The following is a 13,413-nucleotide window of genomic DNA, read 5'->3' as shown; positions in this document are numbered from 1 at the left end:
TCTAAGGGGAGTCCCTCTAGTAACCACAAGCTGAGGTGAGTAGGGCCTTAGCTGGGGCCTAAGGGGAGACTTCTGGCCTAGTGCAGGAGGCTACTTTCCTCCCTGCACAAACACACCCTCCCCTCTCTGTGTCCCAGCTCCTACTGACATGCTCACACTCGTGCTCCACTGTCAGCTTCCTGACTCCAGCATGCAACATTGTATCTCCTTTGTTGCAGGAGAATCTGTAAACCCTATTGGCTTCAATGCAGCAGGTGATAGGGGTGAAAGGGCAGTCCCCAGAGGCTGCTGGGAGTTTTAGTCCCTTAGGGGCCTCTTTTACATTGGGGCCGCGTGCGCGAACTGTAATGGCCGCCGCTACTGCTAACTGCGCATGTGCGAACTGGGGGATGTCCCTGACTATGGAGCGCCTCTTCCCACTCCCTGTAATGGCCGTCATGTCGCTTCTGGGGCTATACTGCGCATGCGCGAGCTTCCGCGCATGCGCGAACGCACACAAGATGGCGGCGCCCTGTAGCTGATGTCGCCGGGAGCCCCTGGTGACGCGATCACCCCTGCAACTGCCCTCACGCTGTCGCAGGTAAGAGAGAGAGAACCGAATATCTGGGGAGCCTGAGGGGCCCTGGCTACATAAATAAAAAATAAACGTAATAAATAAAAAAAATGACATTGAATTGGAAAAATTCTCCAGGTTAGCCTGCAGAAGGTAGCAACCCTGCTCAAGGGTTTAAATCTGTTTTATAATGAGAGTGTTACTGTATATACCAGATGAGCCAATAGGCCTGGTTATGCTATATTTCTATATCTCTCTGTCTTTGGGACAATTCACAGTGATATTGAAGGAATGTGGAATATATGAAAATGCATCTCCTATTGGGCAATGCATGCCGATGAACGTATAACACATTTTATCTGATACAGATTAACCTCCGACCTCTCCCACTTTACACCCTTTAAATTATCCTTTCCGGGTATCTGTGAGATGGTGAAAGGCAAAGTATTGTGTAGGGGTTAGATAATTTATAGAATTGTTTCAGTTTACCTGTTTAGGGTATTATCAACATATACGCATCAGTGTCCACTGTCAGGCCTTATCTGGCATTTAATCTTGTCTGTATGGGAAAACCAAATATTTTGCCCGCTGAGTGAAACTCTGTGAATTACTGACCTAACGTAATGTGAGACAATGCCTTGGCAGTGAGCCTTTCCTTTTTCTTATTTATAGGATAATGAAGTAACATAACCATTGGAGGGCTGGTTTTAGTGAGATTGATCTCCCTAATTATGTTTGTTTCATTTCCCAGTATCTTAAATAGCACAAATTGGTTTTAAACAGCCAGTTGAGCAAGGTGCAAATTAAGCTTGTAGTGCATGATTGTACAAATGAGATCCCCTATAAATACAGGCCTGCCAACAGGTTTCCCGGGTCCAGGACTAGAGTTTTACTCACATGAGCAAATAGAAAGCCGCACCGATGATGTTACGGCTTCCTATTGGCCCGGGAAATATCTGGAGAGCGGACTTAGGCCGCGCTTATAGTGCCGGCGATGCTGACGTCACGCTGCGGTCGCTGGAAAAATCAAATTGAAGTGACTTTCAGCGTTCTCGACCAAGCTGTTGTGCCTACTGTAAGCGCACGTGACGCCGTCGATACATTTGTTTTGACGCGATGTTGCGTCGCTATCACCGTCGCCGGCACTATAAGTGCGGCCATATTGTGAACCATCAAAGCCGAGTAGAGCTGATTTCCGGCAGGTATTTCCAGAAGCAAAGGGTCCCCGGAACTAAAATTAACAGGGTTAGCTCCGGAGACCCCCTGCTTCAACTCTCTCTCACTATATTTCTGTATATATAAAAAATGTAATTCGCTAAATAATCCTCCGCCATGGATTACCTCTTTAAGCTCCATTGTCTGAAATATGTCTGTAGTGTTACTAATTTACAGTACAGGCATACCCCGCATTAACGTACTCAATGGGACCGGAGCGTGTATGTAAAGCGAAAATGTACTTAAAGTGAAGCACTACCTTTTCCCACTTATCGATGCATGTACTGTACTGCAATTGTCACATACGTGCATAACTGATGTAAATAACGCATTTGTAACAGGCTCTATAGGCTCCCCGCTTGCGCACAGCTTCAGTACAGGTAGGGAGCCGGTATTGCTGTCCAGGATGTGCTGACAGGCGCATGCGTGAGCTGCTGTTTGCCTATTGGACGCTATGTCCTTACTCGCGAGTGTACTTAAAGTGAGTGTCCTTAAAACGGGGTATGCCTGTAACTTGTTTCCTGGCTGCTCCCAAAATAATGAGCACTCGCTATAACTTTAAGTTGCTGAATAAATGATAATGCCACTAAAATTGAGTCACATTTTTAGTCTTTTTTTTTTTTCTACAATATTTGTATTGATATTTACACAAACCTTTCGTTTAGATATAGAAAAGAAAAATCAGGAAAGTGACACAAGTTAATTGTTACATGATACTTAATTTTACAGTACAGTACGCTTTTCGGCGTTCCGCTAATACGGCTGTTTTCAACCATATCCATGTTCATTATGTTCGGCGCTTGTTCCGTTCTTCTGCGTTTTTTGCCATGACGCGCTCATTTTTTTTGTATGAAGACCTCTGGAGTGCCGGTTCCTTTTATTTTTAAGAGAATGTGTTCTATACCGTATTGCTTGTTTAGGCTTAGCTCTATTGCACGCTTAAAATGATAGTGTAAACATGTTATTAAGCTTTTATATGAATTTGCAAGTGAAAAAAAGGCTATGTTTCACTTTTCGGTGCTTTCCGCTTTTCGGCGGGGGTCTGGAACCTAACCTGCTGTATGAGTGGGGCCCTACTGTATAATATTTGTCCATCATTACATTCCGTGTTCCTTGATCTAATTGATATAAATATCAATGCCTCATTTTATTTTTACGTTGCATTAAAGTTATATCCCCATATAAAGAATGAGTTAAAAAATGTTAACCTTTTTTATTATTATAACTGTTAACCCAAAGTGTGTCCTGGCACGTGCAAAGGTCAAATAGGTTATTGATCTGCAAAGGTCAAATAGGTTATTGATCTCTTGGTAGATTTTTTTTTTTTACAGGTAAATACAGATTTATATGGTAAGGCTGACAAAATCTTGCAAGAAGTCTGTATAGAATTCATTCCATTTACTTTTTTTTTAATCAAGTGTATTTAAAATAAAACTATTTCTAGAATGAACTACCAGCATTGGCCAGATACAGTATTTCTTACTAAACAGTGGAACTGTTCCATTTCCTTTCACACATTCATAACTAAAATACCACCCCTCAGGAGCATTTGAATGGAGCTAAGCTCCTTCGGTGACTAGAGATTGCTATCTGTTGGTGGACACTAACGGCAAACATCTTCTTAAGCTTGTTCTCTTTGTTAAACGTGTTTGAGTCCCTCTCTTACAACAAATATTTTCTGTGCCTTGCGTTGCGCTTGGCTTAAAAAGAAGCATGGACAGTAGTTCAAAGATCTTTTAATTGCTACCTTTCATTGAATAGCTTGAAAATCAATTAGATTGCAAAACAAACTAAGTGATGTATTTGTGAGGTGACTAAAGGTAAGGATGACAGTCTGTCTATCTGTTTGCTTAGTTTCCTAGCTCAGATATAGCTACCCCTTTGTAAATGCTACCAAAAGTTCATTATATGATAATGGATTCCCGTGATAAGAACAAATCAAAAGTGCATTTGTACTGTATATGTCAGATCCACTCTTACTTAAAAGCTACTTCTCCTTTAAAATGCTCAACTATCTTAAAAATAAACCTCAATTTTCTCTCTCTCTGTATATGTGTATCATATATATAAATATATATATATAATATATATATATATATATATATATACTTGTCTGTGTGCTGAGAGAAGCCCCGCCCCCTCTGCAAGACACAGACATAGAAGCAGCAGCACGGATCTTCTGGCCCCGCCCCCTCTGCAAGACACAGACATAGAAGCAGCAGCACGGAGCGCCCCCAGGTTTCCCTGCAAGCTGCTCGCGCCCCCCCTACATAATCGTGCGCCCCTTGTAACACCCCCCCCCTAGTGTGTGTGTGTGTGTGTGTGTGTGTGTGTGTGTGTGTGTGTGTGTGTGTGTTTGGCCCGTCACTCCACCTCAGGCCAATGAGAGGTGTGCGGGGGCGGGCGGGCCAAGGGACCAATGAGATTTCCCCTAGGGACATCGGACATCCAGACAGGCATACAGTGCTTTCACTAATATAGTATAATATATATATATATATATATATATATATATATATATATATATATATATATATATATATATATATTACTGTGGAGGGTTTTTGTCACTTTTTTTTACCCACCATAACTTAACATGTTTAAGCGGGTTTACTGGCTATGCATCTTAACCCAGGCTGTGCTCGAAAGCTGTGAAATGCAGCAAGCATAAGCTTATAGGGGACCGTGTTATATGGTTTTGAAGCAAAAGGTAGCACTTGGGTCTGTGGCAGCCAATTAGCAATTATCTATGTCAAAATCTTGTAAGTATTGTAGACTGATTGATTGGTCTGTAGTTCTTGTGGTCTTCTTTGTCTTCTTTCTAGGGTGTAAGGATAACTATGACATTTCACCATTATTCTGGAATTTTCCTATTGTTCAATCAGTATGTAAATAATTTTGCAAGGGTTTTCTCTGCTTCCCCAGCTTCTTTCAAGATTTCAGTTGTAATTCCATCTGCCTCAGGAGACTTCCCATTCTTCATGGGTTTTATTGCCTTTGCCACTTCCTCTGGAAGGACACATGGTGCATCATTGGGGTTTCTTCTCACTCTTCCTCTGCTAGATTATGTCCTGTATCATGTGTGTTCTCATACAATTTCATGTTGAAGTCCTGAACTCTCACTATGATAAGTGCACGGTCTTTTATTGTTGCTCCATCGTCTAGTTTTATTGCAATGATGCTTGTTCACAAGCATAAATTGTTGCTTAGCCTTCTTTAAGCTTTTGTTATCTCTGAAAGTGTTCCTCACCATGTAACAGTTACATTTTCTTACATCTTCAGTCATACGTTTGCAAATTGTCTTTCACAGCCCTGCATATTCGTTTCTTGTTCTTGCATGTTGGGATTGTTTCATTTTTTTGTTGTCTCATCTGATATTTTCTTATGCGGTTTTTTTGTTAACAATTCTTCCAGTTTTTTCTCTGCTTTGAACTACAATCTTTAGAAGTTCTTCATAATTGTTTGTCAACATGTCCCAATGCATTTCTAGCAAGCTGACGTGATTCTTCAGCTGTAGTTGAAATGATCTGTTGTTATTCTTGAGGTTCTTGATGTTGTTTGTTTTTGTCTTCTTTTTAATCCATTTTCTTCTTTTCATCAAGATTTAATTTGCAGCGAAACCAATCGGTGATCACTCCTTGTATCAAAATGGTTAACGACTCTGCAGTGTTCAATCACGTGTTTCTGGTTAGCAAGGATATAGTCAATTTCATTCTTGGTCCATTGGGTCCACTCCATGTTCATTTTCTATTTGGATTCTTAAATGATGAATTCATGATATGCAAGTTTTCACATTTTGCAAATTCTACCAATCTGTCTCCACGTTCATTCCTGTTGCCTTAACTATACTTGCCAACTGATGCTTCGTCTGGACACCAATCTTTGCATAGAAATCTACCATAATGATCTTTAGGTGACAATTTCCCTTTCAAGTTCATCTTCCAGTTCTTGCAGTGCTGCTTCACTGGAGAGAGTCCGACAGTTGTAAGTAGCCAGATTTAGGTTTGAATGACTGACTGTTTTTGTTCAGCCTCCAGGGATTTTTCGTACCCTCTCACTGATGACAGAACTGAACTGGAGAAATCATTCCCCTTCTGTCCGCTATCAGTCCAGATCACATCATACAGAACGCGATCTGCCCTAGTAGAACGAGCAGGATTTTGTGACGTAGCTACTACATCATGGGGCTTCCTGAGTGTCCGTAGTAACTACGTCCTGGGGAACTGAAAAGAATGAATAAGGAAGTAATTACTCATCTGAAATGTCGCACTGTAAAACAGCCTTTCAAAACTTAAGCTCCAAATTTTTGCATGTACTGTATATGCACATGATTCAATCTATACAAAATCAATTGTTTCATTTGCTTAGAAGTCCCATCCCAATACAGAACTGTAGAACAGGGTTCTGATGTAATTTGAGATCTTATAAACCGAGATTTTAGATGAGGTGTGGATCAGTGACTCTGAATATCCAACATATTGTGATATTTGAGGGATACCCGCAATGTTCCTTCAGTAGAGTAATAGTTACTCCTAAAAAAGCACTGAAACAGCAAATAAATCTAAAAGTCAATTCAAATATGAATGTGTTAGAAGCAACTTAAAATGTTCTGTTTTGTATAACTTTTCCTACGCATGACTGGGTCATAATATTGTGATCTTACAATGTGATTGTTGAGTTTGAACCTTCTAAACTCTGTATTTGGGTATGATTTTATAGTTTAATTTAAATGTAGTAAGTCTGTTACCTTTTAATTATTCAATTTGTGAATAAAATATTGCTGTGAGTAGAGACATGTGAATGTCTTCCGTTTTCTTTCAGAAGTTTTGTGTTAAATTTCGAATTTTTGCAACATTTTCTTAAAAATCCAGATTGCTCAAAATGTCAACAATTTGTCAATTTTGGCAAATTTCAGTTTGTTCTGAATTTCGATACGTTATCAAATTGAGGAAAAACTAGCATACATAAAGGGCCATGTGACTTTGCACATTGACTTTTAATGCTTGGGAGGGAATCAATTGTGTGAAGCTTCCTGATTTTCTAAACATTTTGGTGGAAAAAACATTAGCGAAAATGTGGAATAACAGTAGATGTTGCACTTAGTTTTTGTGGTACACTCTGCTAGCGTGCACACAGAAAAGATTCCCCTGTAGGTTACACCTAAGAAAAAGGAAAAACGGCCCATGAATTATTAAAGGATAAAATCGCATTGATTTCAACGGGATATCTATACTTTAGTAAATCTATTACTATTTTTTCCCCACATCTTTTCCACAAGTTTTGCAGCTTTGAGACTTTGATAAATAGCTGTTAGAAGGCCTTTTGATTGCAACGATTTTGATTGCAACGATTGGCATACCACACAAATTCCGTGCCTTTAAATCAGGGCTGGACAACTCCAGTCCTCAAGGGCCACCAACAGGTCAGGTTTTCATGATATACAACAGATCCCTGCTTCAGCACCTGTGGCTCAATCAGAGGCTCAGTCGAGCTACCTGTACTCAAGCAGGAATATCATGCAAACCTCACCTGTTGGTGGCCCTTGAGGACTGGAGTTGCCCAGCCCTGATTTACATGCTAACGTTGCGACTGTTTGGTATCTCCCACCCCACCCTGTATGTTTCATTGGTCAGCATAATAATCTGCAAATTAAAACATTGAACAAACGATGGCATTTTATTAAAACTTTGTGTATCTTTTTATTTTATTTCTTTTTCCAGAATCCAACAGTGTGGCGAGAAGTGGAGGATTTAGATATGTTTGCATCTTCCCGGGAGCAGCGATTTCGTATCTTTGCAACCTTAGAATATGAAGGCCAGTTATATATGACCCCAAGGGATTTCCTTGAATCTGTGACAACGGATGAACCAAGAGGCGAGTTACATTTGGGCTTATGTTACCCACATTGTTAATAAAGCAGACATCCATACTACATAACAAAAATGTAAACGTTTGGCATGGGTAAGAATGTTGGTAGTATACACGGTCATTCTTAGAAGCCAGATGACTAACACAATATTTAGGGATTACGTACAGGATTGAAGCAGAGAGTGTGCGGAGCGAGACCCCCTGCTTCATAGAGACTTACCTCCGTAGGGGGAGGGATTTCTGTGGAATTTAAATGTCCCGGTCACACGGGCCAATAGGAAGCCGCACCAATGACGTCACAGCTTCCTATTGGCCTCTTGGCCATTTAAACACCGCCATTATGTTAGGCACACAGTTTCTCTGGCTGCATATATACCGGCACCACTACGGAGGTGAGTATCTCCAGAAGGAGGGGGTCCCCGGATCGTAAGTTAACACATTTCTGCTCCGGAGACCTCCTGCTTCAATCCTGTAATTTAAAAAAAAATGAAACTTGTATTGCTGCTTTAACCGGGTTTCTTATATTTGACACAGATTTTGTTGCCAGAGAAGGTTTATAGGTTTATACCACCTCAGACTAGTCATATTTTTGTGGTCTTGATCACTTGCTCTGCATTTGAAACTGTAAACCGTATAGGTTAAACATCTAAACTGTACCTAAATAGTTTAACCTAAATAATAAGGATAACAACATTGCAAATGTAGCCCCGGTCTCATTTCGCCCCCAGAGACCCCCCTCCGTGAGTGCCGAGCGGTCGCGGGTGCCGCCGGAGGCAGCGACGGACCCGCCGGCACAACGCGAATGTGGGGGCCGGAACAGGGAGCGCTCCTAGTCCTGGAAGTCCCGGCGGCACACCCGGCTAGCGGGGGCAGCCATTGCCGATGCGCGCGCATACGCCGTGATCACGCATGCGCGGGAACAGCTAGAGAGTTGCGGCGGCCATTAGGGACTCGCGCAGGGCAAGTGCGCACGCGGCCCCAATGCAAAGGCAGCCTCCACGGGACTACAGTTCCCATGAGGCTTAGGGCCAAGTACACCAGGTGCCTCATAGCGGCCAATGGGAGCGCAAGGTTACTGGGAGAGCGGATAGATACATTTCGCGGGTTTTGGAGCAAGGCAGTTGGAGCTGGGAGCAGGAAGGGGGAGGAAGGGTGTAGGGAGCAAGTGGCTCCTGCACCAGGTAAGATATCCCCAGATCCCAGGCAGGCCCCAAGCCCCACCAGGGTAGTGGGTAGGTACTGAGGGACGGCCCCTAGGTTAGGGACCCTGCCCTTAGGTGTGGGTGAGTGTACAGTCTTGTCAGTGTCACGGCTGTCAGTGCTGTGTGCGCTGACAAGTAGGCACAGTGTGTGTGTGCAGCACGGTTGCTGCGGGTACGCGGTGAATGCAGTGGGTTGCTGCTGGTACAGAGGGAGTGCAGTGGGTTGCTGCAGGTATTAGCAGAGAAGCTAGAGAGAGGGGATCCGGGATGTGAAGGGAGAGATAGTGTGGGTAAAGGGGGGCAGGGACCCTCCTGCATAGGACAGTTCTTCCCCGCAGACCCCTAGGAGTATTCCCTGAAGTCACCATAGGTTGCTGTGCTGCAGGGATGGCCTATAATGGTAGCGAGCATCACCCTTACTTAGTACCAGTTAGGGACAAAGCACAGTTGTGGCGGTTGCAGTCATCTGGGACCAGACGGCTGGACACCGTGATATCTGGAGGCTACGTGTTGGAGGCGTCTGACCCTTTGTGAAGTTGTTGCCGGTCACCGCCGTGACCGGAAGGTATTATTACATCAAGTGCACCAACACAGGTCAACAGGCGCTGATCCCGCCTTAGGCGTAACTCTTTAGGGACACTAACCGAGTGGCTAAAGAACTGAGCCTATACCAATAGTACTTCACATGGACACGGTGTGTGGGGCACGCGGTGAGGGGACGGAGACGTTACTCCTGATATAAGTGGCCGAGCCACTAGTGTTATGCGCGTTAGAGTATAAGTGTATGTTATGTGTTATTGCTACGTTGCATTATTACAGTAAAAACCAGTTACAATCATAAGGTGTTGTATGTTTCTTGCCCAGGGGAATCTCACATCACGGGGATCCTGGGTAAGTGGAGGCGCTGCGCTATAAGTGTTACCCCAGGCTCCCAGCTAGCCGAGGCTCAGATCTCCTGGAGCCACAGGTTGTGTACAGTGACCAGTAGGACCTTTGGGAGCGTCAGAAAAAGGGCTACACATACTTGTTAACTTAAAGCCGCAATTCTACATTCGCCTCCCCCCCTTTATTTTCTTCCTATATGTAATGTATGACCGTGTATAACTCTACACTCTTACCTAAGCTGCCAATCGTGTGGTGCTCCTGTTATCAATCTGTTAAAAATCCTGATTGTGTGCCTAATGAAATGGCCGCCTTCTAACTTTGTGCTGTTGTCTGTGAAATGCTGCAGCTGATATGTAACATTATATTACTAAGGGTAACACATTGCTGTTACAGCTTTCAGAGTAATTAGACAGTCGGCTGTTTCAAACACAGCAACAGATCTGTTTGTGATACTTTGTTTCCATAGTACAGAGCTGAAAAAGGGTGCGTGTCAGAGCTTATTTCAAAAGAGAAAGTGGATATGACTTTCTAAATGGTTGCTATAGCAACCAAAAAAATGATCAGTACATTAAAAAAAAATCATTAAAAATGGCATTAGTTTAAAAAAATGCAGACAGAATCATTTTATACTACAGAACTGATTTATTTAAATAAAAAAAAACATAGGATTTGTCATGTTTTGCTACTTTAATGCAGCATCCCTCCTACTCCTTTTTTTTTTTTAACCTATTACAGGATTGGAACCAGGAAATTGTGGAGCTGAACCACACTATTTTTAGCGCCAGAGATTGCCTGATTCCTGAGATATTTACTGGTGATGTTACCGGTTTTAAATCTCCCTCCAGGGAAAACAAAATGGCTACCAAATCTCGGACTAATGCAAAGTTGCAACATCATGCGACTTCCTACTTGACAACTTTTTAAATCCTCTTTAAAAACCAGGAAGTAATTCCGATAACTTCTCCGGTAAATATCTCAGAAACCAGGGGGTCCCGAAGGCTGAAAAGAAAGGTTCCAGTCCTGTAAAAAAGGGAGGCTAGTTGGAGATTGCTGCGTTAAAATAAAATCCCTTGGGTAAAGCATTCAAGTGGAATATATATATATTTATATACAGCTCAACCCCTTTATAGCACGATCTGCTACAATGCACATCCGCTTATAACGCGGTCTCAGCGTGGCTTCCGTTTAAAAAATAAATATATATTTTTAATTATATTAAAGTTTGCCCAAATATTTTTTTTGGGGGGAGGGGGCAAACGTTAATAACACATCACGAGGCTCGGTCAGGCAGCGAGCATGCTGGGAGATGTAGTCTTTGGGTGTCAAAAGTCGTAGGGGAAAGGACAGGCAACAAGAGCACTATTTAAACAAAACACACACCACCCTCGCCCGAAGCTGATGAAGCAGGGAGAGAGATGCAGATGCCGGGAAGTCCTCGCGGGGAACCCCTGATCGCGACGGCCATTTCGTTTTTAAAGAAAAGTGGTCCCGGTTATTATGCGGTCTCATTATGTGGACCCCGAGTACCGCGTTATAACGGGGTTCATATATATATATGCTGCAGAGAATCAATCCAGGAATATATAATCCGTTTTATCCTTCAACACGATACCAGACAATCAAGGGTTAATGTTTAAAGTGAAACAGCTGAGTCTCCTAACTCTCCCCTAGTGTGGGAGCAGCCTGGCGTTATACAGAGGGTTGACCAAGCTGGTTTTGCAAACAGCTGCGGACCCCTCAAATGTAATTATCACGCACTTGTAAAAGTGGCTGGTCCCCTGGGGTATCTTATAGAAATAAATTTCTTTAACTCACTAAAGTCTTGTTTGTAGTCTGTTCTGGTCAGCGTGCTCCAGGCTGTATAAGCAATGAAGTAGAAGAACGTCCTCTCAATGAAGAGTAACCAGCGGGCACTGCTCGGAAAAAACAGCTGATGGCTGGACTGGGCAAAAAAAAAAAAGAAATGCCTTTATTGATTCATGGCAAATACAAATTTAAAAAGGGAAAAGGAGTCCCCCCTCAGCGCTCTAACGCGTTTTGCCCGGTCAGGCAGCGAGCATGCTGGGAGATGTAGTCTCTGGGTGTCAAAAGTCATAGGGGAAAGGACAGACAACAAGAGCACTATTTAAACAAAACACACACCACCCTCGCCCGAAGCTGATGAAGCAGGGAGAGAAATGCAGATGCCGGGTAAGTCCTCGCGGGGAACCCCTGATCGCGGCGGCCATTTTGTTTTAAAAAAAAGTGGTCCCGGTTATAATGCGGTCTCATTATGTGGACCCCGAGTACCGCGTTATAACAGGGTTCATATATATATGTATATGTATATGTATGTATGTATGTATATATATATATTTATTTATTTAGCAAAAGTGTTGCAATCCAGATGTATCATAGGAAAGAATGCTATTACTTCCAGAGAGATTTATTTCATTTTACATGTAGGGAGTTCGCTGACTGCACAAACTGCGCATCTAATGTTTGTTTTCTTTGTTTTCTGTTTTTCAGGTACTAAGAAATGGAAGTCACTTTCAAAACAAGTGAGTGTTCAACTTCTTTTTTTAATATATTGTTTTGCAAAATATAGATTTGACACTGTTGGATAGTGAAAAAGATGCACAAGATGCATAATAAATAAGGGTAAAATCATAAAAGCAAATCATGTTGCCGTTTTCCTTTTATTTTTTTTTATGTTAATGAACACAAATCAGGTTGCACAGTTTATTCCTGAGAGCTTGCACATATTCTCAGTATCTTAGACCAGGGTTGTGCAAACTGGGGGACACAAGATTTTCTGGGGGGGAGGTGGCGTTTACAGAGGCCCCACGTTCTTCCACACAACATTTTAATAAAATGCCGGGGAGGCGCAAGGTCTCTGTAACGCCCTCTCACATGCTTTCAGACGGCTCTTCGGCGACGTGTCAAATGGCACCGCATTGCCATGGCAACACGACGTCACATGATGCCAAAGATGCCAGAGAAACGGTAGGAGGGTGAGCGTAAACAGTGGGGAGAGCAGACAGGGGGGCGCAAACAGAAAAGTTTACGCACCAATGTCTTAGACTATAATCTCTTGTGTTTCCAGTTAATTCCTTTTCCCATATATTATCCTCTGAATACAGTGCATGGATATCTTTTAAATATCTACAGATGTAGCAAAGCTTAATGTTTCCGATACCGGCGTAAGCTGTGGTCATGCGACTGCGGCTGTCCGGCACAGGAGGATTGATGCTGCGAGGGGTCTGACCCGGGAAGCATGGACTCCCCTGCAGCAGTCAGAGACACTGACTCCGGGGGCCGCAGTTTTTCGCTTTCCCAGACGTGGCTCCGGAGACTGCAAGTCCTGCTGCATCTGTATGTGTCACACGAAGAGTAAGATTTTTCATCTTTCACATTGTACTGCTCTACATCATGTGTTGGTGCCATTCAAAAAACGGCCACTTAATGTCCTTGTGGGTCTAATGACCGCAGCTTGACCTGCACCAGAGCCTACTGATTGTACACCACGCAATGCACGTGAGTTTTTGTACAACAGAATTTGAAGTGCCTGGTTCTCTGTTGGATATTGTATACATATTACTGGTCATTAATGGGACTGACCCACGCTGGAAGGCACCTGCTTTAAGATCGTTTATTTATTTATTTATTTATTATTCTTTTTTGTGTGTTTGTGTACACACAACTTTGTCT

General features: G+C 42.8%; 1 protein-coding gene across 1 annotated transcript in view; it reads left to right on the top strand.

Moving 5' to 3' along the window:
• MICU3 (mitochondrial calcium uptake family member 3) overlaps positions 1-13,413 on the top strand; it is a 172,230-nt gene that overhangs the window by 48,832 nt on the left and 109,985 nt on the right. Inside the window, 2 exon segments of the mRNA XM_075565887.1 lie at positions 7,489-7,642; positions 12,232-12,263. Of these exon segments, the coding sequence (XP_075422002.1) occupies positions 7,489-7,642; positions 12,232-12,263 (186 nt within the window).

This window comes from Ascaphus truei, chromosome 1 (genome assembly GCF_040206685.1).
Source record: "Ascaphus truei isolate aAscTru1 chromosome 1, aAscTru1.hap1, whole genome shotgun sequence".
NCBI lineage: Eukaryota > Metazoa > Chordata > Amphibia > Anura > Ascaphidae > Ascaphus > Ascaphus truei.
This window is presented reverse-complemented; position numbering and strand designations above follow the sequence as displayed.